This window comes from Acanthopagrus latus, chromosome 2, assembly GCF_904848185.1.
Source record: "Acanthopagrus latus isolate v.2019 chromosome 2, fAcaLat1.1, whole genome shotgun sequence".
In the NCBI taxonomy this organism is placed as follows: domain Eukaryota; kingdom Metazoa; phylum Chordata; class Actinopteri; order Spariformes; family Sparidae; genus Acanthopagrus; species Acanthopagrus latus.
The window spans coordinates 22,252,099-22,279,978 of NC_051040.1; the positions used below are offsets into that span (position 1 = coordinate 22,252,099).

The window sequence follows — 27,880 nt, forward strand, 5'->3', positions numbered from 1 at the left end:
CAGTTTATCTTTGCCGTGTTGTTTTATGCTGCTTATCACAGAAGTGTTCACGTAAGAGGCTGCACTAAAGGGGAAGTGAAAAGTCAGCAGTTGAAGGAGGGGGGAGCTTGAAGAGATATGAAATTCTGTGTGGATACAAGAGATAGTATAGGAAGAAGATAGCCACTCGGCCATTTTTAGCATATCAAAACCTTTATTTGACGACAAAGAAAACAAAAGAAAACAAAAAAAAATCTCAATAGATATTGTTGGATGTTTGTGTTGGACAGTGGTGTGAACATGAGGTTCAGATTTTTCTCACAGTCTCACTAGATGTGCTCTCTTGAACGTACCATGCAGAAAACGTAATGAAATCTATATTGACATGAAGTGTTTTTTGTTACCTTCTTTGAAAGTACATATTCCTTTTACAGAAGTTTCTAAGACACCGACATTTAAAGAGCAATAATTGATCATTTCCCTTTGAGGATTGTGAGATGGCCTGTCGCATGTTATATGTCATATGTAAGTGATAGACTGGCTGACAGAGTGACTGCCGATCTGCTAAGTCCAGCCCCATTTAAGCACAGCAGCATTTATCAGTAGCAGGCCAGCTTTATGGATAGCAAACACAACCGTAGGATCGGGGAGGCCAGTTTACAACGACCTTTTAGAGGGTTTTGCATGGGACGCTGCCTTATCCTCTCAGTCCAGGTCCAAGTTGGATAGGCATGGAAGGAGCCACATGGGTTATTTGTGGATCGGACGGATAGACTGAGACAGATACCAGTGGAGATGTTATCGACACTGTAATATTTTTGATCAGATCAAGTCTAGAATGACTTTGAATTGGTTGTCAGTTAACAGTTTGTAAATTAACAGGGATCACTAATGAATTTAAACCAAGTAATGGTATACATATACTGTACAATGTTCCATTTACATATGCATTGCTAGTCCACAATTGCCCATCTTAAAGGTGCAATATGGAAGAATTTTAGTTGAAAAGATTCAAAAATGAACTAAAATGATCAACAGAACATGAGGAAATTGGAGTTTTGACCTTATGATGTCTTTGCATTGTGTTGCAGTCATATCTACTGTAGTTAGCATGCTAACCAGCTAGCCCCATCATGATCCGCTAGCTGCACAGCTAACTGCGCTTACTAGCTAATGTAGCTACAGTTAGCAGCAGTAAGCGGCCACACATATGCTGTCCCCTATTTGTTTTGAGTATGAGTTCGACAGGTGAACAGTTTTTGCCTGTTGCACCTTTAATCAACCTGAGCCATATTAGCATTAAAAGGTGACCATTATGAGCTGCAGCCAGACCAAACAGCATCATTGATTTGATTTGATTTGATTTGATTGGCTCGGCAGTTGTTTGTCCATTTCTACCCTGTAGTGCTAAAGTAATTAAAGCAAACACAGACACCAGCACGGTCTTAAATGTGATTACAGCTATAAATTATGTTTTATATAAATACAGTGAATAGAACGGGAGTGTATTACGCCAAACGCTTTTGACAGGCTAAGTCAACAGTCCGTGACATATTGAAAAGGCAAGACCTTGACAAATAACAGCAAATAAAGTCAACATCTGAATAAAAAAGAAAGCCCAGCAGTCTTCAACATTTCACTCCTGTGACATCTGACTAGGCTGAGACTTTGATTACATGGTTTATCTGCGCGGGATCATCCAGCAAAATCTTGGGCAAGGTCAAATGATCTGACTGACTGATGTACTAGTTTTTTTTTTGTTTGTTTTTGTACCTCAAGTCTAAAACGCTTTTACAAGCCTATATTAAGTCTTGAATGCCGTAACAGATAAGCTTATTGACATGTTTTAAATCACACCCCCACGGAGTAAATGGATTTTTTTTTTGTGACTACGAGGAACTTGTGGCTTTTGTTGATCCTAGTGGCCCCTTCTGACAAAAGCGCCTGCTGTTGTAAAGATCTTTGCTAGCAGCGTAGTAGTGTCGCATGAATATCCTTTACATTGCGCCTATTAATCTGTTCAGTCAATCATTCGTTGTCAGGTGACTTTAGTTTATTCATCCCCTAGTGGCTCTAAGGAGGAACTGCAGCCTCTACAGTTAGCGAGGGTGGAATTAACGGCGCATGTGTTTTAAAGGGAATCGTAGAAATGTAAATAATACCAATAGTTGTGCATGAATTCACATGAAAGGAACTAATTCCATGTATATCACTTTTTGCTATGAATCCTGCAACAATACCTCTTATGATTTCCAAAATCCCCGTCTCGAGAGTCTGCACCAGTCAATTATGACCCGAAGTTATGCAGATCCATAAATGTCTGAGATCTCGATTTATTACTCACTTTTGAGTAAGCAGCTTAGTGTCGTACTAAGAACTACTCATTGCGTCCTACTTACTGTGGAGGGGAACGACTAAACGAAGGACTGATCTCTGACACAGCCCTAGTCATGTTCTGCAGTATCAATATCTGTAAAGAAAACTAAATCAGAGGAGCTAAAAATCTGTAGTTTATATTGTACTACAATACTCAGCAGTGCTTCAGGCTGCCTGGATGCCCTGAATTTGTTGCACTGTTCCCTGCATGCGGTCTCTGTGAAGCATATAACACACCGACAATGACTAAAGTGTAAACACATCAGGCCCTGCTGCTTTTTTGCCCATATTTCATGTAAATTCAAGAGAATGGTGCCACCGGGCTGACCCGGGATCACCTTTTTGACCATGTCTGCCCTGGTATACAGTAGTCTCAATTTCAAAGGCAAGCCCCACCACCTGAGCCAATTAGGAGCCAGGGAGCTGTATCCTTCTATGTTCTCTATCGGGCCAGGGTGGGGTTGCCATTTGCATATAACCTCAGTCTCTTATCCTAATGCGCCGGCGCTCTGCATACAAATGGAGGCATTTATTTTGCCGCTCCTTGGCCTTCACCCTTCAAATGCTCATCTGACAGGAATCCCAATGTTCCCGGCCGCCACTGTCTCTGACTTTGTATTCGGCTCTCTCATTTGGAAAGTGTTAAGAGCCTTGGTGTTCTTGCAAACAGGCCGCTGCAGAGCACCGCGCGGGTGTCTCAGCCGGGGAAAGTGTTATTCAGCAGGGGTGGTCGGACTCCAATTTGATTGGTTAGTGGCAAGGTTGGAGGCCTGCGGGTCTCCGCCTTTACAAGATTACCCGCTAAAGAGAAGTTCATCTCGGCGCGGCCCGGTTGTGCAACACAGAGGAGCTCGTACGGGCGATTTCGCAGCCTTGCAGAGAATCGTCTTGTTCAACAACTGTTTCTCAACTTTTGACGAAATCACGAAGTACAGCGTGTACAGATACCGGCTCTATCAGTGCAACTCTGCTGGACCAGCCTCAACGGGGAAAATGCTCAGATGGAGCGTGTTCCTGTGAGGTGATGGGATCCAGAGTTGCTAACAGCGCGCAGCTCGCATGCACCTCCTGCACGCATTCCTGCGCTGCCATGTGGCTGAGCAGCAGGCATGCACACACGCACGCACGCACACACACACACACACACACACACAAAAAAAAAACGCTCATTCCCTCACGCTCCTGGCCGGCTGTGTGGCAGGTAGCTGAGGCAGCCCTAACACTGGGGTTATTTACGAGGGAGGTCTTACCATTGTGCCCAGACGGTCACAGGGGTGAAGGGCCGGGTAGGAAGAAACTGGATCCACGTAGTAACTCATCACGGATGCTGTGGACAGGAGAAGCAGGGCCTGCTGAAGGGATCAACACGCAAACAGAGGAGGCAGGGTGGAGTGACCTATCTATCACACGCTGTTTACACTCTGCGTGCGAGCGTGTGGTATATATATACTACTTGTTTGTCTGTGTGTGCGTGTGTGTGTGTGTGTGTGCATTAGGTGAGGGGGAGAGGAGGAGGGAGAGGGGAGAGGGGAACGAAAAAGAAGAGGAGACAGAGAAGGAGGAGTGAGAAATTTGAGCTGCAACATCAGCTGCACAGTGTCAAGGCTGAAAACTGTTTAGTTTAGTTTTCAGGCAGTGTCACGTCGCCGCGTTCAGATCCCGCTCGGATTTAGGTCGCAGGTCCTACAGGAGTGTTTTGATTTATCTCTCTTAAAGTAAAGCCTGCAGATTTTCGTTAAAAAAAAAAAAGAAAAAAAAAAAGCGTTTCAGATGAAGCATTTCCATCACTTCTCTCCTCCTCCTCCTCCTCCTCCTCCTCCTCCTCCTCTCCTCCTTCCTCTTCCTCTCCTTCCCTCCCCTCCTACACACTCCCGCTTATCACTTAACATTGTTTACTTGGAGCAGCGTCAACAAAAAGAGAGTGCAAACTGAGCTGGAGGATTGCATTAGAGGAGGGTGGGGGGTGGTGGGGTGGTGGGACTGGTGTACATGGGCAGTGGCAGGTCCCATCCTCCTCACATTCATATGTTAAGCAATTTGGCATATCTCAGTTTGGCGGCAGCTGCTGACAGATTGAGGGGAGATGCGCAACTGCTCAATGCGTGCAGATGTTCACGGGCTCAAAAAGACTCGGATGCTCTTGTTGGAGGGAGGGAGGGAGGGAGAGGGAAAAAAAAGTCCCCCATACAGTAAGTGAAGAATGTGCAAATCAGTCCTGTCATTCAACTGCATGCACGCACCTTTGGGGCTTTGACAATGCTATTGATTTGATGGGTGAAAAAAAAAAGAAGAAGAAAAAGAAAAACAAGAAATAAAAGAGAAAAGCATCCATATGGCTCCAATTATGGATCTGATTTAGCTTTATAAATAGATCATACTTACACGTTGTGTGTATAGAGTGCTCCATTTGAAGGGAGCCTCACGCTCGCACAGTGAAGTGAAATAAAGAATATATGGAAAGAGGTCAAGTTCAGGTTGAAAAGAAATGCGCACGCAAGTTCACTTTGCTGCGGAAAATAAGCAGAGATGAATCAGGTCGAAAGCGGCGCAATTAAACAAAAAGAAGAAGAGAAAAGGCGCGCTGCTGCTGCTGCTGCTGCTGCTGCTGCTGCTGCTGCTGCTGCTTTGAGAGAATTCCTGACGGGAAGAAAGGAAAAAAAAAAAACTTTACAAAAGCCAACACTTCTTAACCCTTACGCATCAAAGCAGCAGCGGCAGCGATGATATCACTCATGTTGGTATAGTAATAATACTCAAAAAAAAAAAAAAAAAAAAAAGTTTGCACTTACCGCGGAACGAGAAGTTTCCTTGTGAGGCTGACGCGCCGGGCAGCTGAGCGGTGTGTGACAGCTGAGGAGCGGTGGACTGCAGAGATGCTGTACCTGCTCGCAGCGAGTCCCACAGAGCAGAGGAAGGAATATTAAGCACACTTGTAGTCCCTCCTCCCTCAATCACACGGTGAATCCTCTCCAAATGTCTTGCTCTCCTCGCCGTGCGTGCAGCCGCGCGGACTTTTCACGTGTCAGCCGCCGGCACAGGTGTGAACTTGCCAAGGTGGAGAGTGCAGTGGAGTGGCCAGCACGGTGTGGCTCCAACTCCCGTCCACGCCCCCACAAGTCTGAGCGTCCACACATGGGTGAAGTGTGTCCATCCAGTCGGTCAGTCGGGAGGGTTTGCAGGGAAGTTAAACAATGAAACGCAGTGATGTGTCACTTTCGATGTAACCCCAGATGTTTTATCCTCACCTTGTTTTGGGCACGATTTTGTTAAAACTGCTTGTTTGAAACGGAGCAACATTTCTGTGAGGTTTGGTTCATGTGTTGGTTTGTTTTTCCTCCCACGTAAAAAAAAAGTCTTGCTGTGGAAAATGGCAGGAAAGGAGGCAGGAAAACATCACAGGGAGAGGAGGGGTGCGATGTTAATGATGATGGCTGATCTTCCTGTGAAACATCTGTGTGTGTGTGTTGTTGTTGTTGTTGTTGTTGTTGTTGTTGATCCATTTTTCAATCAAACCATCGTGTTTATGTTTTACATATTTTTTTTTCTCTGCTGTGTATCTCCCGGTGTAGATTCGAAAACAGTCCTGCGTGGTGAACCTCTAAAATCTGGCGTCGATGTGAAAAGCCATTTGAAGGACTGTCACTGTCGAGTCAATTTGTTTCTGGTCTTGCCAGAATGCACCTGAGGAGCGTCTGCTCCTTGAATATGTATTTACTCTACATCGCTGGCTATCATCTCGTCCTCCACCTTGTCTACCGCCTAAGCCCAATCCAGTGGCGTGCGGGCCGCTGATTAAAGCTATGACAGAAACGTTGACCACTCTTCTGCGAAATGAGAAGTGTCCCCCCTCCCCAAACTCCCATCCCACCCCGACTACAACACAAGATCTACATCCACCTGCTGTGATAGAAATAAGCGATAACCGGGTAAGAGTGAGGAGCTTTATCTATTTGCTTATTTATCGCTTTATTTGTTTATTTATTTCCATGCTGCAAGGTCACCAGCTTTCCGCTGCAGTGCTACCTAACAGTCTCTCTCTCCCGCCCCCTCCCTCCCTCCCTCTCTATCAGCTAAACACTCAACACTTGCGAGTCATCCGAAACACCTTGTGACTCCATGATAATTCCGTGACCCCAGCGCAGCATTTGTTTGAATTAGAAAGTGCACGGTTCAAACTTCCTGACAGCCCCCGCTCTTAACAGTAAATCTTGAAAGCAGGAGTAAAGAGGTGTGTGTGTGTGTGTGTGTGAGTGTGTGTGTGTGTGTGTGTCTGAGTGTGTGAGTGAGTGAAGAGCGGGGTGGGGTCAAGTCCAAGGTGAGAGGCGTGAAGAAGTACCATAAGGGGCTCAGTGGCAGGGAGCCTGCATTTTCTCAAGACCTCGTCTGAATCCCTCTGCTTTCGGTGGGCCTCAGTGCCTCAAGGCCCCCGGGGGACACAGATGGGCAACACGTCGAGGGCAAAAGGCGAGGGTATGACTTATTGCCATGTGGGGAGAGAAGCACAGGACGCGCCCCTCCGATGAGACCAAATTGAATAAAAGCGCCGATGAATGCGATCCAGATCTCCAGCCGATGCCCCGGCAATGCTGTTTCAATTAGCTGGCTCACCAGTTCAAAGGCGAGCCCCTCGATACACTTCTGCTCCGCATGAAGCCACTATCATCACTTTGCCCCCTCGCCTTCTCGCCCCCCGATTATGGGAGGATGGTGCCACCTTTTTCCGATCAGAGCGCCCGTATACGCGCCGGCTGGGGCTCATGTTTTGCATTAAACAGATAGTGAACGCCTCGCCGTCACCGCCAGTAAAAGCCATCAGTCAAAAGACCTGCAGGGGTTTTTTATGGACTCCATCATCACTTGCTCGGTGAAACCTTACGGCGCTCTCGCATCTACATCAGCTGTGAACTTAACCAGCCCAATCACTTCAATCTGTTTACAAATCACACAGCTTTGGAAGCGCGCCTAGTAAATACCAAAGTCCAATTTAGCGTGCAGGCGACACACCGATCCTTCTCTTTAGGTTATGTGGAAAACAGATGGGTACAGGTATGAGGCATAAGAAATGTCAGGTGATGTTGTACAGAGAGCGAGGAACTCCAAACGGGGTGGAGATGGGGGCTGGTGGATGGGCCAAGACTTCCACTCAGGACACTGTTGTTCATGTTCTGTGTGAAACCGAAGGACAGTGTTGATTTATTTATACGCAAGGCCGTAAGTTGACTGACAATGAACAAAACATCATCTTTTCCTAAACCTAACCAAGTAGTTTTGTTGCCTGAACCGTAACCAAACTATGACATGTTTCATTCTGTTTATTTGCCATGACAACAAAGATCAACTGTCCACCAAAGTTAAAGGTTAAGTTACTGGTGTATCACCTGGCATACGTACTGCACACCATGGCAAAGTTGTTTCCATAGCGCTTTTCGAGTCTACTGGCCACTCGAGCTTTACAAAACTTGTGACGTTCACCCATTCACACACTGATGGCAGAGTGCTGCCGTGCGATTGCCGACCCGCTCTTCAGAAGTGATTTGGGCTCTGTTGTCTTGCTCAAGGAAACTTCGACATGCAGCCGGATGAGCCGGACACTTGAACCAGTGACCTCCCTGTCAATGGATGATCCACTCCCGGGCTACAGCCAATGTGTTATTTGTTCGCAGGTTGATGAGAACTATTCAGCTGACATAGGTCAATTTCTTCCCAAATATCTAAGATCTTTAAAGGTCCAGTTTGTAAGAAACGGGATTTTTGAGCCTGATTCCCAACTCATCAAATACCGACGCTTTGGGATGGCGGTCGACCGACCTACAATCCCAAAGCGTCAGTGTTTGATGGGTTGCAGCTCAAAAATCAGCTTTCTTACAAATTGGACCTTTGAAACAATGCTTGAGTAAATGATCATCTGTTATGTTCTGTCTGCTATGTTGACAGTGTTCAATGCCATATATTCCTCAGCTGGACAGGACCAGGACATAAACATTTTTGACAGAATGTTTTCATGACAGCTTTGTTCCCCGCCTTGAAAGATACAGTACCTGGAGTCACGTAAGAGGTCATATTCTTATTCTTACCATCTGTTCAGGGGTGACAATCCCACCATTTGGTGCACTGCTGAGTTCAAACCCCGTTTGAGGGTTGCCGAAACATCTCTCAGACTAAAAGATAAATACTCTGAAGTCGCTTCAAGCTAAATGATGAACTGAATCATCCCGTAGCCCTCGTGTTGTCCTTCTCATGGAGGACTGATGGATTTCTGTCTTCCCAGTGCTTTATTTAAATCAGCACACCAAACCGTACTGCTGTCGGTCCCCCGCTCGTTCCCTGCGTCTCGGTGAGCAGCTCCAGACTGTGAATCCCTTTGTCTCATTTTCTCATTTTGGATCTTCCAAAGATAGCGCTGACAGGTGATATTAATGGTCTTTTATTAGCATCATCCTGATTGCTACAGATTTTTTGGAAGCGAGAGATAGAGGGAAAGAGCAAAGATGAAAAAAAAAAGAAAAAGAAAGAGAATATGGAAGTCCTCCGCCCACCACTTCTCACAGGAGATCGCCTCTCTCTTTGATAGCCTGCCCGAATCTGTTCCCCCCATAGAAACTGCCCTGCAGATGTTGTTGCTGTATGCCGACTACAAAGAAGGAGCCCTTTATGAGGAGAACATCTATTTCGGGCCTCAGTGTTTCCGAGCCGTGGTGCTCAGCGAGAGGAGCACAGGCCTAATCTTTCTGCCGCTGAAAACTCTGTTTTATTCTCTGCCCGTGATATTTTTAGATTAAAGCGCAGCTCTAATGAATAAAGTGAGGATGAAATATTTTATGACAGTATCAATATGCCATCGCCGCGGTGGGCTTGGGCCTGAAAGAAGCTCGCGTTGCTATTGGCATCGGCTGAGAGAGAGTTTGGGGGGAATATGGGGCAGTAACCTCAGCGAAATAAAGAACATGGAGAAGCCTTTGTATCGGGCCTGACTAGATTCATTTAGACGTGTTTGTGGTTAAGACTCTCACCCTCGCCCACAGAGCCGTGACTTTGTTGCACTGTTGACTGCGAGGCAAAGGTCCCGGGGCCAATATTAGCCCTTGATATTATCTTTAATTAAAGCACCAATCCCTCAGCCAAGTTGTCCAAACAGTCCTAAATAGGCCCTGTAAATCAGACAAACATCCTCGATATTTGATGGGTCGAGAGTGTGCACTATAGCCTCCTCCAGATGGTTCGTGTTTCTCAAGCGTTTCACAAGGGGATGGTACGGGACAGCGATCTTCTGTCCGAGTGTGCCTCTTGACAGGGCGAGTTTCCTCCAAACCACATGCTGAGTCGCTGGATCGCTGCCTAGGTCGCTCTCTCTCCCATTCCTGTCTCCACTGTGTGTGGGTTTGTGTGTAGGCTACGCGCGTGCAAACGCTGCAGCTTTCGTCAGTGTTGTGTTTTAATTAATGCCGTGCCCGTGACCAACTGATTCCGCCGCTGAAACAAACACCGCGCATTTAGCAGTTTTATGCAAAGAGCCAGCAAAGCGCGGAGGCCAGCGAGCAGTGACAGATCGTGGATTTACATGTATTTTACGGCACGGTTCAAAGACCGAGAGAGTGAGTGCGCTCTTCAGGCCGCGCGCCATCTTTTAATGAGTGTAAATGTAATGCTGCTTGACAAAAAAAAAAAAAAAACCTGAAACAAAAAAAAAGATGAGAGTTTAGTCAGATGAAAGGAAAAAAGCAAAGACGAGGAGGGAGGGAGAGAACGAGATGCTGAGTCCAACATGCCCCGGTTGATAAGCTGCTGGACTGGCGCCAGAATACACCCCCCCCACCGCCACCGCCACCACCACCCACAGCACACACACAAATGCACACAAACACCCCACCTAGTGTCCAGCTTGACCCCCCCATAACAACCACCACACACACATGCACACACGCACACACACACACCACCACTCCAGTGGCGTCTACCGCTCGCTATTCCTCTTCATTAGTGTCCCAGAACGAGATGCTTGTCATGTAATTAGCCGAGGAGGTTTTCTGAATGCCTGTGTAACACACACGCTCATTAGAGAAGTGAGAGCGAGAGGGGAGAGGTGGAGAGCCAGGCCTGGGAGGCACGTAGGGGGAGAGCAATCAGTGAGACAGATGGGGGGTGGGAGAGTGAGACAGGGGGACATAGGGAACATGCCAGAAACAAGTGTTGAAAGCAGCAGGAAAAAGAGAGACTTACAAGATGAGGGGCGCCAACTAGGGGACCTGAGTGACAACTCATTATGACAAAGTTATGTCGCTCTGTTCAGCTCAAATTGTGTACATCCACTCTGGCTCTCTCTCCGCAGTGTTAATCACCCGTACACATTCCTGACACAACTGCAGTTTGTTAATCCGTTGAGTGATTAAAGAACCGGTTGAGCCCCTGCATTATTCCAGTAAGTCCCTGGTCACCTGTTGTGAGAAAGAGGCATCATTAGCTCCACCACATCCCCGTCGTGTTCACACTGATAACAACATCAGCGCCGCTGGTAGACCTGTCGGCTTCACTCAGTCCAGCCGGCCTGTGATGAGGTGTGTGGCTCAGGCTGCAGAGGAGGGCTTATCAGGGTGATGAGAGGGAAGAAGGAGCTGCTTGTCAGTGGATGGTTTTCAAGAGAGTCTGTCTTGTGTCCTGTGTCTGGTCTCGTTCGCTGTCTGACATACTTCAATTTCACCACCTCTTCCAGGTCACCGGACCTGGGTCAAGAAATATTAGAAATTACCTTTGCGCTTGGCGTAAATCCATGTAGCAGAACACTGCAATGTGAAAAAGTACCTGATGAACTTAAGGTAATATGAGCAAAGTCCTAGGAATGCTCTTACTTATATTGCTGAGCCTGGAGTAGGCCACTCTCGAACAAGCTGTTTTTAAATACAACTTGGCCCAAAATTCAACCTGATCCGGGATCAAAACAGCATTTTGATGGATTTAGCTTGAGGGCACTGGACTGAAATCTGGATGGGATTTCTTCCAGGTGCTGGAGATGTTCGCCGGAATAGCAGCTGTAAAATGAGGACATTATCCTAATACACTGGGCAGGTTTTCCACGGGATGCCACAAAGTACCATTGGCATAACTTTAAAAGCGTAAATTCCAATGCCTTTTTTTCCACAGCCTTTTTCTTCCATCTCAATTCGCCGATAGCCATGTTGAAGATCCACTGAGGAGAACAAAGCAGAGAGGACAGCCAGCGTGCTGTCGGCTGTGGGTGGAGCTGCATGGTATACAGGTGAGGTTGTACTTGACGCTGTTAGCTGGAATCTTAGAGGGTGGTGGCTCAGGCACGTTACAGCAGGCGGCCATTTCATGTCCCTTTAGGCAATATAGGAATTTCCATGCCCCAGCGTTGCGGTGTTTTGTTTGTGGGCATGGTGACTCTCCAGGAAATGTGAACCTAATACGACCGGCTGGTAAGTCAATGTGAGAACTTTAAATTCTTGCCACCACGCCAGTTTTCCAAGTGTGATCCCAAGACATCCAGATGCTGTCCATTGACCGATTGAGCTGGCGCCACTGAGTGTCTGAAATATGGACAGAGCTCTTGGGTCTGAAAATTAAAGCCTGTGCAGAAGTGCTTAAAACCATGGCCACTGGTTTCAAAAAAAAGTCTAATTGCATGTGAGCTTATGAGAAAAAGACCCTCAGAACAGAGTTTATGGACCCATGTACCAGAGTAAAATGGCTGATAAAGCAGGGTTTGATTTAGGGCGTGGCTACCTTGTGATCGACTGATTGAAGTGGCTCCCACTGCATGGCCTCCCACTTCTTCCTTCTTGTTCAAGTTTTGGCACATCTGGCTGCAAAAAAACAAAAAAACAAAAAAAACAGGATGGCGACAAGTATAATGCCAAACTCAAGGCTACAAAACAGTGGGCACTGTCACAATGGGTTTACACTTGGCTCGCACAGAGGTGGGAGGTGAGAAGAGTTTTGAAAAAACAAACAAAAAAACATCTTTGCTCACAGTGGGGACGAAAGTGGCAGTGAAATAAAGTGCATACTTTTAAGTATGTATCAGGGTGAGGGAAGTGGTGTGTCGGTGGGACAAACGTGCTTGCTAACTGCAAAAGATTGCTTACAATTCCTAAGTCAGTCAACAGGTGAACAACAGGCCGTTTCTTCATCAAGGCTGTTTCAGCGTTTGAGGATTACTTGAACTACAGATGACAGACCGTTATAGAAAACGTGGTATTTTCTAAATCGTCATCATCTAAATCATCATTCGAAAAGTGAAAGTCCTGTGACAACTTGAGTTTCTGGGGTCGAGGCCAGCGTTTTCTCTCTCTCTCTTCCACTTTCACACTTTGACTCCCACTCTCTATCTCTCTCCATCTCTGTCTCTCTCTCTCTCTCACGCACATGCACAAGCAGCCACGCAAGCTCTGGCCCATCTCTCACCACCACTGTCTGGCAGGGCAGCCTTTCTTTGTTTCTCTCCAACTTTTCACTCCAAGTCTCATTCCCATTTCCAACCGCCAGCTGCCCCCCACTCACCCACACCTCACTCACCCCCTACTCCCACTCCCACCTCTTACGGTGCAGAAACGGGGGGTTATTTTTAGAGCTCAGTTGACGGTTTAAGGATGTGAAGTTTGCATTGTGCCGCGGATTTTTTGGGGAGGAAACAGGCTGTTTCTCTTTTTGCCCCCTAACCTCCATTTCATTTCCTCCTCTGCATCCTCTCTTTCCTTCTCAGAAGCCCTTTCTCCAAAGCGTCCCCCCAGCTTCGCTCTCTCTCTAACCACCCGATTGTCAACACAACACCACCACCGCCGCCATGCTCTCACCTCCCTCCTCACACCTACACACTGCTCTCATTTTCTCATTCTCTTTCTCGTCTTCGTTCTCTCTCTTCCTAGCAGCAAGCTTTTTTTTTTCTTTTTTTTTTTCCCTTCCTCTACATGCAATCTGGGCCTGTCATCGTTGTGCTGTTCACCCACACTGCTTTCTGTCTATGGATGGAGGGCACTTTCTGCCTTGCTTTGCTGCTGATCTGCAGCAAATGTTTGGGATGTAAGGGACATCCATAAACCAACCAAAAGTGTGCACACAACACTGAATATCATAAAAGACAGAGACAGTGTTTTGAATCTACATTTACGTCAGCTGACTTCATAGGAAGCATAGTACTTGTTGAACTTGTTGAACTTGTTTAATACTTATCTAGTAGATACTACAAGGAGTGTTCATATTGCGTTGCTCACGGTGGCCGCTGTGGACAAAAGACGATGACGGATGAAGCAAAGTGAACTTTGTTTTAGTGCCATACCACCAGACTGCGGAACATCTCAGGCTGCGAGACTCAGCATTTTGTGATAAAGGATGGTTTAATCTGCTCAACTTATCCAAACCAAATAAGTCCAAATCCAACCCTGTGTCAGGCATTTAAGAGAAACTGATTGAAAAGGAACAGCCAGTCTTCTCCCTGATGGCCCTGTGTGCTTATGTAAGTCATAATAGTAGCGTCACTATGAAACTGAGACTGACTTATAACCAGTTTAAAGTTCCTTGTGGTAACATTAAACCAAGATAGCCCCCGTTGAGATTCAAAAGTCGCTTTTTTAAGGGAGTCCTGGCCAAGACAAGCAGCGGCACAGGATAAAAATCAGTGATTACAGCAAAGAAATAAAAGAAACAGATGATCCAAAAGTCCTCTTAAAAGGTTTGTAACTCACTGAGAAAGGTTTCAGTCACAAGCCTGACACAACACACTGCTGCTGCTGCCGTCACACTTGTTCCACAGCTCAACTCTGCCCTCTATCCCTGGATCCCTGCAGTGCACATCCAGGACACCTAAAACTAGTATTTTTAGTAGTAGCATGACACAAACCAAAGCTAAATGCCAGCCTGACTTACACTGTGAAAATGTTGATGTTTTCTGGACACTTTATCGTTTGCCGTCGCTTTGCCAGACTGAAACACAAACCTCTAAACCTACTTGTTTTTTTGCTTCATGTTCCTGAAACACAACCTGACGCTCTTGTCGGAGCTGATGAGGCCTTCTGTCAGACGGCAATCAGAGAGCTGGCACGGCCACCTACAGGCTTCTGTGCGTCGCACCAGCCGTCTCGAATAGCCATCGCCATATGTTAACACTTTGCTCCCCAAATACGACGACAGCGTCGCTCTGTCTCTTTAAGACTCGGCGTGGAATGCTGTGGTTTGCCTAGGCGTTTGGGGTAGTGCCCTCACCCACACATAAACACAACCCTAAAAGTGACTCACTCTCCTTCTCCATCTCTCTCTCTCTCTCTCCTCTCTTGTTCTGAGATGCCTCCCTATCTCAGTGCGGTCCTGTGAGGATGTTTCTAGTGCTGCTTTTGTGGCCTTTCATTGTGCTTCGCCTGAATGCTAAAAAACAAAAAAATCAACAACAACAAAAAAAAAAACAATGCCCTGCCCTCATCTGGCAAGCTCCGTGTGAGCGCACGGCGGCGTATGTTTCCTGTTTCACATGTTTGTTTGTGCCACAGGTGAAAATGTGGGAGGCTGTTGTTGTCTCTGGCCTCAATAACCCCAGAAGGCCCCCCTTTAAAGCCTCAAACAAGGTCAGAAGAGGAAACAAACATCTTATCTTGCAGAAGTTGATCTCTTGAGGTCACGTTTGTCGACAGCATGTTGTCTTTGAATAGGTCGCAGGCAGGCATCTGAATACTTAACACAAGTGGTGTTTCATCGACATGGTGCAAGATTCAATACCGTGCCGCCGGATCAGGATGACTGGTTGGAGCAAAAACATAAACATTAAAATGAAAACGGTAACATCTCAGCTCCATCAAGCGCATTGTAGGTTAAGCTGGGCAAAGCAACAATCAGTTACTTAAATCCCTCTTTTAAACAATGAATCACCTGAAGTAATTTGCACAAACCAAATAATAATAATCTCCCCGGCTCGTTCATAATGTTTCCCCATACTGAACAAACGGGAGCCACAGTCCTCACTGAGCCGCTCCTAGCTTGAGCCAGGGGGCCCTCCAGTGGTGACAGTTGGCAGTGGCTCCCCCCATGAATAGGATCAATAGGCAAGCTCCCTTTATTAGATCCAGATTTGACCGTCTGAAGGCACAGATGAATGATTTTTGTAGTCTGGTGAGCAGCCCACATCGAGTTCAGCCTGTCAGACATGTCTGGGGGGACGTGGGGGAGGAAAGAGAGACGCGGGCCTCAAAGTAAAAGCCTTGAGAATGCGGGACAGGGGTAAACCCTAAACCTGAGAGCTCAGCCCGGGCCAGCAGCCTTCCAGGGAACAACACTTTTCTTATTGAGCCAGCGGGCCAGACCCAAATGAGAGGTGACAGCATATTCATTTCACTCTGTGTTTTTCTTTAAGGGCTTTTTAAAATGCTGCTGAATGATGAGCGGTCAGTGGATTTATAGTCCAGGGGATGATTTAGGCTTTCTAAATGGCACTGCTTTCCTCCTTGCTCCTGCTCGCCCTGCTTTTTTCCACACGAGCAGCCGTTTTCAGGGGCTTTATTTCAGCCTGGTGTTATTCATGTAGGGATGACTACCATCCCACCCCCACACCCCACCCCCGGCAACCGAGATTGATTTAAACTGTAAAGTGAGCACCTTGCCTCCCATGCCCAGTCTGGACTCCGAGGCAGGGTGTGTCCGCGCTTACAGCTGAATTGACATAAGATAAGTGGTCTGGGAAATCCATGTGTATGCCCTCAGAGGAGAGAAATTCCCTGTAGTTTGTGGCGCTGTGAGAAGTGATTATATGGACTGCAGTTGCACAGAGCACACATGCACCCTCTTTTCCTTTTGATTAAGTGCATACCAGAGCATATTGTATGCAATGATAACGGGCGTTCTGTCTCGACACCACATGTCCCTCCACCTCTCCCGAGCTCTCATCTCAGCCTGACTCCCCCTCCTCCCCCCCCGCCCCCACCCGGGGGCGAGAATACCCAGACTGAGCAGATGAGGTCACACAGTGTTCGTATCAGCGCTTTGCTCTGGACCTGATGAGTGGCAACACATCAGGAGGCATTGGGAGGTCGTTAATTTATAGGGATGCTGTTACCTTCATAAACGCTTGCCTCATAAAATGGCTGGCTCGCTTTAATTTAATACTTCCCCTTGCTAATTATCACCGCACACAGGAGTGGGCCGCTGTCTGCGCTCTGCGGGAGACATTTTCAACGGACAGGCAGAGGAAGAGTTTTGATAAGTCGGCCCGTGCTCCAAGTTGTGTTGTTACAGCGAGCCATCGCAACTTTGAGGCTCCTCTCCGACATTTTCCTTGCAACAAAAGAAGCCGTACTGCCACCATTACAGTGTGGAGAGAGGCTAGGTTAAGGCTTTCATGAGGAGTTTAACGTGTAAAGAAACGCATCATCACCAGGCCTCGCTTAAATCTTTCAAACTGTAATCCAGCACATAAAAGTTACACAAATATTAGGTACTTCCACTCGTTTGAACACGAGCCCTTTGCTTACATGCCGTTCCATGTCTGCCCAGGGCTGCCTGGAAGCTTGCGTGAAAAGATTTGATATTCTGCCCTGCCTTCCCTGGTGCCACACTGCCATTTTCTCTCTCCCCAAGGAGCCAAAAAAAAAAAAAAAGAAGAAAAAAAAGAGGGCTGGAATGGGACCGATTTCCATCTCCAGATCATCTCTCGGTAGCCCCTTCAACTAAATAAATAACTCATTACAGTTCAGAGTAAGGAGCTTCATTTACTCTAGGCGATGTAATCGCAGATGTCTGTATGTTGCCCACATCATCTCAAATACAAGTGTTTTTGGTGGAATCCCAAGAGAAGGAGCTCTGAAATGTTAACATACCAGTGAGGAAAGACTGGCAGCGGGCTGCATATGGGAAACTGTTGATGGCAGACTGTTTGGCTTCGCTGCAGATGGGATTAGGTTTGCTGTAAAAGTGCAGAAGGAGATTCTGTTTGAAACAGCATTGAAGCATATACGTACATATATATAAGTAAGTACACACATATGTGCTAAATAATCATGAAAGACTACTGAGACACACCAGAGTTTCACCAAGAGGCATAATCACCTCACAGCCACATTCCACATTTAATGTCCGTACCATGGCAAAAACAAGAAGTCTCGCATGCTGCAAGACTTGATGAAACAACCAGACAGACGAGCTGAAGCATTTGCAAATATATTCTGTTTTTTTTTTTGTTTTTTGTTTTTTTCACCTCCTTATAAAACACAAGGAGCAGTGTTGCCACATAAGGCCAAGCAATCAGTGTGAGAAAGTTTGAGTCAACTGAAGCAAAACCTCTGTCAACTGACACGGTGCCACTTGTAATGTCATTACGCTGTAACTAAGTACATTTACTCAAGAACAGTTCTTTTTTTTTTTTTTTTTTTTTTTTAATCTGAGGTACTTGTGCTGTACTTTAGCAGCCTACTTCCATTTCCTGCTTCTTTATACTTCCTCTTTGGGAGGCTAATGTTGTACTTTGTACTCACTAAATGTATTTGATAGCTTTAGTTACTAGTAACTTTGCAGATTACATACTGCATCAGAGCCAAAGCAGCACATTCTTTAGCAGTAGGTTGAAAAAAAAAACACTGAATATCTAACACAGTAAAAGACCAGGCCAATTATGGGTTGACCCACAATGTTCAGTATATACATACATGTAATAATGCTATCAGTTACTCTTATTTGTCGCCTTTAATACTAAAACGTGCAATATGCGAGAGTTGGCCACCGGATGAACTCTTTAACATATCATCGGAACAGCTTAACCGCTGCTGACTGTATTCACACTTATGACTGTGGCTACTGTTAGCTTGTTAGCTCAGTTAGCAATGCAGTTAAACAGAGATTTGGTGTTTTACACCCTACAGCACAGGACCTTTTGACCGCCGGCACAAAGAGGTTTTTAAGCCCGGGGCGAGCTGGTTAGCATGCTGACCTCAACAGACAGCTCCGCAACACAACACACTGACGTGTTTGTTGTGGTCTGTTGTTATTTTTTTTTTTTTTCACATTTTGATGAAAATTGTTGTTAGTGTTCGAATGCTGAAAGCAAACATTCTCACATCACTGCACCTTTAAGTACATTTAAGTACAGAAAATGACTTTTGACAGCCTAAGCACGTCTAATATCAGACACTGAGACCTTTACACAATTACTCTCTCTATGGGTCACTTTTTTTCAAGTGTCATTTCAGAGCAAGATCTTCATAATTACTCAGGCATGACTCTTGTGCAGGCTATTACAACGACTTCTCCGTGCTTGATGATGTCCTGAGGTTGAACAAATGCAAACCTCCCCTATGTGTTTCTAGTGTACAACAGTGGATCCCATTTAAAAGTTGCTTTTCTTTTCTGAATCATCTGATGCTGCCCGGTTAAACCATCTGACCTGATCCTCCTCCTCCATTCACATTCTCAGCTCACTGCACGGGCCCAGTGTATTCTTTCCTTTCCTCTTTGTTTTGTTGAGAATTTGATAGTTGCTGTTCGAATGTGTTAGACAACTTCTCCTACTGTATCCTGAGGAAGGCAACGCAGCGGGTCGCATGAATGCCATTTTTTTTTTTTTCCAGTAAAACGGATGTTGGGATTTCCGCCCATTGTTTCTTGCTGGGAACACCATTATCAGTGTTGTTGTTTTTAATCATTGCATTAGGAAACGCCGCAACAAACACAAGGTCTAGCCCGTGATGAAAGACGACCTTTTTACCAGATGACCCCAACACTGTAGAAAAAAGAAGAAGTCGGTGAAGTCAGTGTGTAATATTGTGTGTTAAGTTTTGCACCGTGTTTGCAAGCGGTTGTTTTCCATAACGGAGCGTCCTCACTTGATTTCTCCTCCAAACCTTCCCAGGCCTTTTTTTTTTCTATTATTATTCTATTTTCTCTCTGAGACGCTTATGTCATTACCTCGCTATCCGCCAGAAAATGACCTAGGCCTGCTGCGTTTCCACAGCCTGATCAAGAGCGAGACCAATTGCATCCTTTTTTTTTTTTTTTTAATCTTATTATTTCCTATGATGGATGCTTGATGCAATACACACGTGAAACGGGCTTAAAGTGACAACCACAGATCCCCAACTTGCTCTCACCCATCTCGGGCTCTGACGCGGAGGGTTACAGGCGACCTTTTTTTTTTTTTTTTTTTCGTCTCCTGCTTCACTTCGTTTGCTCCTGCGTGAAACAGCGACCTTGATGAGGCTATAAAACGCCACGGTTGGGCGACTTTTTCCTCGCCGTGAATTGCCCCACATCCTTTGGGTGAGGTGTGTGTGTGTGTGGGGGGCGAGAGAGACTCTTTGGTCGAAGACGAGGGCAGCAATGTTGAAGGAAATGAAGTTAGTGAAGTGAGTGGGGTCAACTGAGCAGGAAAAAGACAAAAGAGGGGGAAAAAAAGAAAAAGAAAGAACCCCGCTGCAGAGGAACTGCTGGTGTAGGCTTATTCCTGCGGGGACTGTCGCCGTGAGGACGCACGGGAACGCGCACGAAAGCTGCTGATGGCTGGTCGTTGACATGCATCCAGCTGATTTAAAGACATTCGAAATGTGTTTTATGATTTTCTTTACACCCAGTGTGACGGGTTGTTTTGCAGAGATGAGGTGTGAATCTCATAAAAAAAAGAACTCCATCTAAATGCTGCTTGATCCCTGTGAATGGCGGTTTATTCCTTCGCCAAGATGTTCTTAATTTTTCTTCTTCCTTCCTTCCTTTAGGTAAAAAGTGTCAAATAAAATGATTTTCTTAGTTTTAATGACGCCGGAGCGCGTCTATGGAAAACACCTTGTCCACCCACTGATCTTACAGAATGGTAGTTTTCAGGTGAGAGGCGCGCAATGGCAGTTTTTCTCGAAAAGCCACTGTTTTTCTCAGTGATGTTCGTGGTGCGTTTGAAGTGCGCACAGCAGTTTGCCCGCACGAACCACCGTTCATCCGACACCCGACAGCGCTGCGTGTGAAATTAATCTCGAATCCACACTAACAGCTGGTCATCAAACGACACAACACATACATATTTTTCATTCTTCCTCACACTTTTCCGCAGCGAAAGGCTGCGTGAAGCAGATTTACGACGCTCCTTCTCTCTCTGCCTTTCCCTTATTTCATGGTTCAGTGGCCTCACACGGCAGGCGAGGGGAGGTTTTCTCTCGCTGCTCATTGGTCGCGGCTCTCCCGTCTCAGCAACATTTCCATTCATACACCGGGCGCTCCTTTTCAGCCCCCTTTTTTTTTTTCCAAAATAACTCACTGTCATCATCTTCGGGAAACGGCTGCGCCTGGACGCGGACTAATTATTTAAAATAGACGGAGGGAGTGATTAAGCGTCGAGAGGAAAACCAACAACAAAAAAGAAAAAGAGAAGGATCAAGGACGAGCGACAGGGAAAAACGACAGGTGAGTGTGGAGAAAATCATAGCTGCACACGGAGGCGGTTGCCGAGTTCGCTGAAAGTCCTGCTCGGGCACAAGCGTCTGCAGCGAAGCTGTACGTAAAGGAGGGAGAGGAGGTCGTTCCCTCTTGTTTTACTGCTTTTTATCGATGCTCAGTCACACTAAAAAAAAAAGGAGAAAGATGCAGTGAATTGCACGTTAATCGATCATAAAGGAGAGAGGAGGCGTGTGCCCTGACAGCGCGTCTCTGTCAGTCTTTGTGTTGATGCGTCTTGTTTGCTGAAGTTTTGGTCTAATGTGAGTTCTGCAACCGAGGAATAATTATGTTATATTTTAATTTTTTTTGTCGTCACTCTAACTTTTGGGAAAGTCTACACGTGAGGTAAAACAAACAAACAAAAAAAAGAATAAATGAATTTTTTTTTAAAAAAAAAAGTGGAATGCGCCTTCGCTGAAAATCACTGAGCTCTGGTTTATGATGGATAACAGCGAAGGTAAGATGCTTAAAATGTAACACTAGAGGGGTCCCGGCCCACGGGGCTGTCTCGGAGGGAGGTTCACGCCGTTATTCACCAGTCCTCCTCCGCCTAATTGGCTGCAGATGCCGTATCCTATGCTCCCTTTTTTTTTTTTTTTTTTTTTTTTTTTTTACCGCGCAGAAATTGGATGCATTTGGGGAACTTTATGAGGCGAGCCCTGCGTTTGCCTGCAGGAGCCGAGAAGACCTAGAAAAAAAAAAAAAAAGCAAGGGAGAGAGAGAAACATTGGTCCCCTACAAGTATTTAAACCGTGCCACGTTCATATATAAGTCCTCCTCCCTCGGCTAATGTATCATGAGGCAGAAAGAAATTCTTTAGAAAAATTGCTCTGTGTTTTTTTTTTTTTTTTTTTAAAAAAGGGGGGGGGGGGTTCCTTGTGTTATTTTTCTTATTAATGTTTCACTTTTTCTTTTCTTCGGTCTGAATTGTGTCCGTCAGGTACTGGCTCAAGATCACAAAGGTGGAGGGGGGGGGGGCGTGATCTCCATCCAACACTAATTACCCAAAAAAAACAAAAAAACAAAAAAAACAGAAACCAGCAGGCTCGTTTTAAAACGCTCCCTGATTGTGTATTTCTAATCCTGGCTGGGTCAGAGCGCGCCGTGCTACTGAACGGCAGGGCCTCGCGTCCCCGCGGCCCTGTTAGGATGGTGTCCACGGCGCGTCCTGGATGCTAATATAGAGGTCCATATACGTTCATTTGCTTTATCGCACAGTCCATATAACGGCCATCTGTGGCGGTATGTGTGCCACTGCCCCTTCCTCGTAATTGCGCAGGGGAGGGAAGGGCTAAAGACACCGTCCTCTAAGTGCCCTTTCACCCGAGACTTTGTAAGCTGCACTTATTAAAGCGAAAAGTGTTTCAATATGTGGTAAGCTTTAGGGGGAAAACGTGATGGGGGTTGGGGATGCATGGGGCCCTCTTCTTCTTCTTTTTCTTTTTTTTTTTCTTCTTCTTCTTCTCCTTCTAGCTGCCATGCAGCTCCCATTGGGCGACTTGGAGCAATTCATCCATGCACGCAGTGGGTTAGTGCGGTGTCGTTTCCATCTGCCGGTGTTGTTAATGTAAAGGACGGCGGTGATTAAAACCTGCCCGTACCTGAGACGTTCTGACCGCTCCGGAGAGAAATGAGCCCTCTGTGAATGAATCAAAGGATTGTGTGTGCAGTCAGACATACAGAGAGGAGAGGAGAGGAGAGGAGAGGAGAGGAGAGGAGAGGAGAGGAGAGGAGAGGAGAGGAGAGGAGAGGAAGGGAGGAGAGGAGAGGAAGGGAGGAGAGGGGGGAATTAAGCAAATTTGACTTTCCCTTTATTTTGGTGGAAGTGGTAACCCCGTGGTCGGCCTGCGCGGGATGCATGTTTGCTGTACAGCACGTAGCTGTCATGTCAAGTGGATGAGTGTCTGGGTGACAACAAGGGGGGCTTGAATTGTAACATTTGTTTCGTGGTTGTCATGAAAATTTGTAATGAAACAATAATAATACATGTTTCTTTATCACTCACTCTTCTCTCTCTCCCTCTCTCAGGGCCCATTGGACACTGAGCACCCTTGGGCCTGTCTGCCAAGTAGACATGTTTCAAACTGTCCCTGACACGTCGTCTTACGTCAAGGTAAGACACCACCGCCTCTTCGCTCAGGTAATGTTGGAGGGGTGAACTGGGGTCCTTTCTTTCTTTCTTTCATTTCCTTTCCTTTCTCTTCCTTTTCTTTCTTTCTTTTTTGTTTTTACGCATTCACTGAGTAGAATAATAATTGAAAACATTTACACGGCGTTATGATGCGAGTTCCACACCTGCAGCTTTACATTATGTCGTCAAAAAGGCTGCCGTTGTGGCTCATTATCGAGTTCGACGTCATCTGTGTGTGTGTGTGTGTGTATGTGTGTGTGTGTGCCTCGAGAATGTAAATAAAGCAAACAGCGCACATCTGGTTTTCGCATTGGAAGCTGCGTCTCGCGTGGCGCAGCGTGAGTACCTGCAAACCGCTTCACATCCGAGGCCCCGTTCAATATTTTTATTTCTACACGTAAGAAAAAAAAAAAAACAACAAGAAGAAGAAGAAGAAGCACGTCAGGCCCGCACGCTGTCAGCTCATTGCGTGACGCTCGCTCACATCCATCGCAGCGATCCTGCGGACGGTGACTGCTCGGATTGTGCCTCATTTAAAAAAAAACAAACAAATAAAAACGCTCCATTGTGCGGGGAGGAGAGCTGTGGTAATATCTTCATAATCAAGGTATTTTTCCAAGGCCGACTTTGGTTAATGTTTTGAAGACTTATCCCCCCCTCTTTTCTGAATAAGGGCTCTTTTCATGGCAGCCACAGCGTTTGTGCCACTGCAGGGAGAGCCGGAGTCTCAGGGCCCGCAGACAATTCCTCATGTGTTGTGTGAGAGTTGAATAGAGCTGGGAGCTGTGACAGGGGGAATATGCTTTTAAATATGCTCCCTCTCTCTCCTTAAAAAGCAGGTAAGGGAAGTGTGTGTGTGTGTGTGTGTGTGTGTGAGAGAGAGAGAGAGAGAGAGAGAGATGGTAGTCTTACAGTGCAAAATTGTTTCTGTCTCTTCTGATTCCAGTCGTGTTATTTGTTTTATCCTGCCTGGAATCGGAGAATGTGTGTGTTTCTTTTTTTCTTATTGTTTTTTTTTTTCTTTCTTTTTTAACGTGCAACCGCTCCTCTCCCTCCCTCCCTTCCTCCCCCTCTCACATCCAGGGAGATATTGGTCAGACTGTGGCACGCCTCGATACGAATTTTTAAAAGAAATATTCCTCATTCAAGCGAATCCACGGGCCCAGCATTTGGTTTTGTTTGGTTAAGGCCGGGCGAGACTGGAACTCTCCAATAAAAATAAATCTCAAATTAATTATGGCCTAGAGCGAGGGGCCAGACAGTTCGTGCTTATATGTGCTGCAGTGCAGACTTTTTTTTTTTTGCCCTCGGTATTCTGACTCGGGCTGTCTTTTAGGCACGACAGGAGGAATGATCCGAATATAAAGGCTGATAAACAGTGCGGCTGGGACTATTTCTTTGTTGGAATAACGCTCCGCCGGCCGCAGCAGCTTCCCCTTCCAGTTCCCGTGTATGAAATTCCTCAACTTCACACTCTGAACAATATTGTTTTATACAAAGAGGCAGCATCTACACAGCACTGCTGACAGAAACGTTCCTGATTTAAACGGCCCTCTCTGACTTTACTCCATGCCTTCACTTGTCTCGGTCCTCACTCTCTTCTCATGACAGACTCGAACCAAATTCTCCCCTTAAACCTCACGGATCATCACATAAGCCTTAAAAGAGAGAGAGAGAGAGAGAGAGAGAGAGAGAGAGAGAGAGAGAGAGAGAGAGAGAGAGAGAGAGGATGTGCCCAACAATCGAAAAGACTGCTTAAAAAAACACAAAGTGTGCGCAGTGTCCGCCCCCCTCTGGCTGGCTGCCCCGGCGGAGAGACAGAGGAGCTACTGGCTCGTGGTGCAAGGAAGAAATGTCTGGCTGTCTAGTTCCAGCGTCAAGCCAGATGTTCTGTGGTTCACTGTGTAAACCAACTTGCATCTGTTTATTGGCCTTCCAAAATGTTTGTTACCGCTGTATTCATTACGGTCTTGGTAGGTCCTGGACCCCCACTCATCCTAATAACCCGCGTGACTGCGATGGCAGGTATTTTAACACTGGGGGGGGGTGATCCTGTCAAACTGCTGGTGAGATGTGGTTAGATTAAGAAAGTCAGACTTGTGAGGGGGGTTTTTCTGTCACTTGAGAAAGCTTCCTGCTCGGTTCCCCAGCGCTGCATTTCAATTATTTACACAATGTAAACGTATTCCGGACTCCACCGTGGAGTCACAGTGTAAACTCGCCTTGTTTTATTAATGGAAACTGATGTTGCAAATCCAAAGACGTGCATCACAGCAAAAACACAAAATAACCGGGTATTTTAAGAGACGTGAGGTGACACTTTATCAGCAGCCTCCCTGTGATAAAGTGCATGCATTAATACATCACACGCTGGAATGTATAGCAGAAGAAGAAGAGAAGAAAAAATGAAACCAAACCAAACCAGTCACTGAAGAGTTAAACAAGGTGTCTCCCTTAATTACACGAGTCTGAACTGGCCTCAGGCAGGAGAAGCCTTGACCCTTAGCAGGATCCAGATGTGGTGGTCCCAAGGGTGGGGGCCCTCAGCCCCACCAGACCCCCAAGTCGAGAGCAGACAGGCCGGCCCTGCTGCCAGTGGCTGCGGCGGCGCGGTCTCTGTTCGGCCACTCTGAGGCCGCTCCCCGAGGCAGGACCCCAGCCCGGCGATCATCATCATCACCACCACCATCATCATCACTTCAGCTATAACATTATACAAATCTGACCTTTGTCCGAAATAAAGTTGCTTTATTTCTCAAACGTGACTCTCTTGACATCCGTGGAACATTTTTTTTTCCAAGCTTGTTTTTTGTTTTTTGTTTTTTTTTTTAAAAAAAAAGAAAATCAATGAAACAATTTTCGGGGTTAAAGTGAACTGAGTCTCCAAATCAAAGCGTTTTTTAGTTTGACATGTTTCCTTTGTGTCGAAACAAGAACACCGCTGGCTGCCGAATGTGGCGGAGAATGTGTGAAAAAAGTGACCTGTTTTATTCGTCCGGCATGTGCACTGAAATTACGCTTGAATTGATGAGGGCAATCGAAAAGAAGCAGAAAAAAAAAATACCTGCGTGGGGGTGGGGGATAAGGGGGTTTCTTTCTTTCTTGAAAAAAACAAACCAAAAAAAAAACAACAACAAGAACAATGTAAGTGGGGAGCGTTGAAGGGCAACAGCAAACTAAAAAAACAAAACAAAAAAACAGTGACAATGATAACAATAATCTGCATGTTGCCACTGTTTCTTGCGCGCTTTTGTTGAACCAGGCTGCGTTTCACCTCCATTCAGTCCTGTGCTCCGCAGCAGACGCACACGTGTAGAGCAGACCCCTCAGATTATAGTGCGGTTAGGAGCTGAATGCTGGGATTTTTATTAATGGTGTCTCAGGAAAACTTCACAGACGCTTCACGGAGAGAGAGAGAGAGAGAGAGAGAGAGAGAGAGAGAGGGGTGGTGGGGAGAAGGTCGGCAACAACTCCTGACATAGGTGTTCAGGTTTCTTTCACATATTATTTTTCTTTTTCTTTTAAATGTATTTACTATGATTTAGAGCTCCATCAGCGGCGAGTCTGGGAGAAAAAAAAACAACAACAAAAAAAAAAACATCTGCCGACATCCAAAGATAAACTTTATTCGGCGTATCGCTTTTCACTGTGAAATATAGGATAAAACAGAGCATAGGCTGATTTACAGACGGGGATGGAGGTATGGCCAGATGGATGCGATGTCTTGAAGCGTAGGCGTGAACAAAAAAAAGCGCTCTAAAACACGAGATCACGTAACCTTTTAAAGAGCGTCAAAAAAAAAAAAAAAAAAAAAATCATCCCACCCGGACTGAACCTCGTGTTTAAATGTGTGCAGAAAATAATTCATAAGTCGGACAACTAGTAAACCCCTCCACGCCATCCGTGACAGGACTGGGAAAGCAAAGAGAAGAAGGAAAAAAAAAAAAACATAGCCCCATTCTACAGCGGGCTGCACAAGCTATGGCTGTGCACAACGCAGGCAGTCATCCTGTAAATATTTCCGAGCAGAAAAACATAACAGCGGAGCGAACACTCAATTGTTTTGCCTGCTTATCTCTCTGGGACAGTATCCTGCTTTTTTGAAGGCAGGGCTTTTCGGTGACACACAGCTTCCTTCTCAACCTTCTCAACAGTGGTGACTTCACTTCCCAAATTTAGAGGAAAGAAAAAACTCAATCCGGTAAAAAGTGTCTCTTTCTCTCCGCCACATACCGGGGGCTGGAATTAATTCAGGAGCGTGTCATGTTTGGGATGTTGTCGGGGTCCGCTGAAAATTGCGCAAAATGGACGGAACTATTAAGGTAAGGGTGGAGAACGGGGTGTATGAGTTTGTGGGAGACTGCTTTTTCGGAGTTGCGCCTCCTTTTTTTTTTAAGCAATGGGCTGAAATGCTCCTGTGTGTCGGTCTGTGAGCTGGGACCTCCAATCTGACGACGATGAGCGGCTTTTTTCTCTCGGTTTGAAAGCGGTAACCAGATTTCCTTCTTTTTATCCCCCTCTTCTCTTCTTCTTTTGAAAACTTTCCACTTTTCGCCCCCTCCTTTTTCAATATGCTGACCGCTCGTGAGGATACGCTACGGTGTGGATTCAAGGGCGAAAAATCAGAATCACGCTTTGGATTTTTGGGGGACCGAGCGCACAATTACGCACGTCTGGGAAAGGCAGAAAGGAGTGGCTATTTGTTTCAGACAACACGCGCGGTACACCGTTCTTTCGTCTTTGTATAAGTTATCCACGAGTCCGACGGGTTGGTTTAGTCTGGGCTGCGGGGATTGAGCAATAGCCATGACTGGATGTACCGCTGGATACGATGTGTCGAGCTGCGCAACAGCGGTGTGGCACATCGCCCGGCTCGGTCCGAAGATCCTGTCGTGGGTGAAACAAAAACTGTGCCGATTTGGTATTTACACATGAAATCATCTGTCTGTCTTTGCCGCTGTTGTTTTTGTTTTTTTTAAAAATGTATTT

At 46.1% G+C, this 27,880-nt stretch overlaps 2 protein-coding genes across 11 annotated transcripts in view; one reads left to right on the forward strand and one right to left on the reverse strand.

Annotated features, from left to right (window-relative positions):
* ets1 (v-ets avian erythroblastosis virus E26 oncogene homolog 1) overlaps positions 1-5,458 on the reverse strand; it is a 41,453-nt gene extending 35,995 nt beyond the window's left edge. Inside the window, exons 1-3 of one of the 4 annotated variants that reach the window (XM_037075944.1) lie at positions 5,145-5,458; positions 4,738-4,992; positions 3,606-3,682 (exon numbers count right to left, since the gene is read on the reverse strand). In XM_037075944.1, the coding sequence (XP_036931839.1) occupies positions 3,606-3,682; positions 4,738-4,762 (102 nt within the window). In that variant the 5' untranslated portion in view covers positions 4,763-4,992; positions 5,145-5,458. Of the gene's footprint in view, positions 1-3,605; positions 3,817-4,737; positions 4,993-5,144 lie in introns of all 4 variants that reach the window. The other 3 variants (XM_037075916.1, XM_037075925.1, XM_037075935.1) reach the window with 3 other exon arrangements.
* Positions 5,459-20,490: 15,032 nt separating this feature from the next.
* fli1 (Fli-1 proto-oncogene, ETS transcription factor) overlaps positions 20,491-27,880 on the forward strand; it is a 35,555-nt gene continuing 28,165 nt past the window's right edge. Inside the window, exons 1-2 of one of the 7 annotated variants that reach the window (XM_037081518.1) lie at positions 20,491-20,727; positions 22,789-22,900. In XM_037081518.1, coding sequence (XP_036937413.1) covers positions 22,835-22,900 — 66 coding nt within the window. In that variant the 5' untranslated portion in view covers positions 20,491-20,727; positions 22,789-22,834. Of the gene's footprint in view, positions 20,728-20,773; positions 20,818-22,788; positions 22,901-27,054; positions 27,214-27,233; positions 27,381-27,880 lie in introns of those variants that run through there. The other 6 variants (XM_037081512.1, XM_037081527.1, XM_037081536.1 and 3 more) reach the window with 6 other exon arrangements.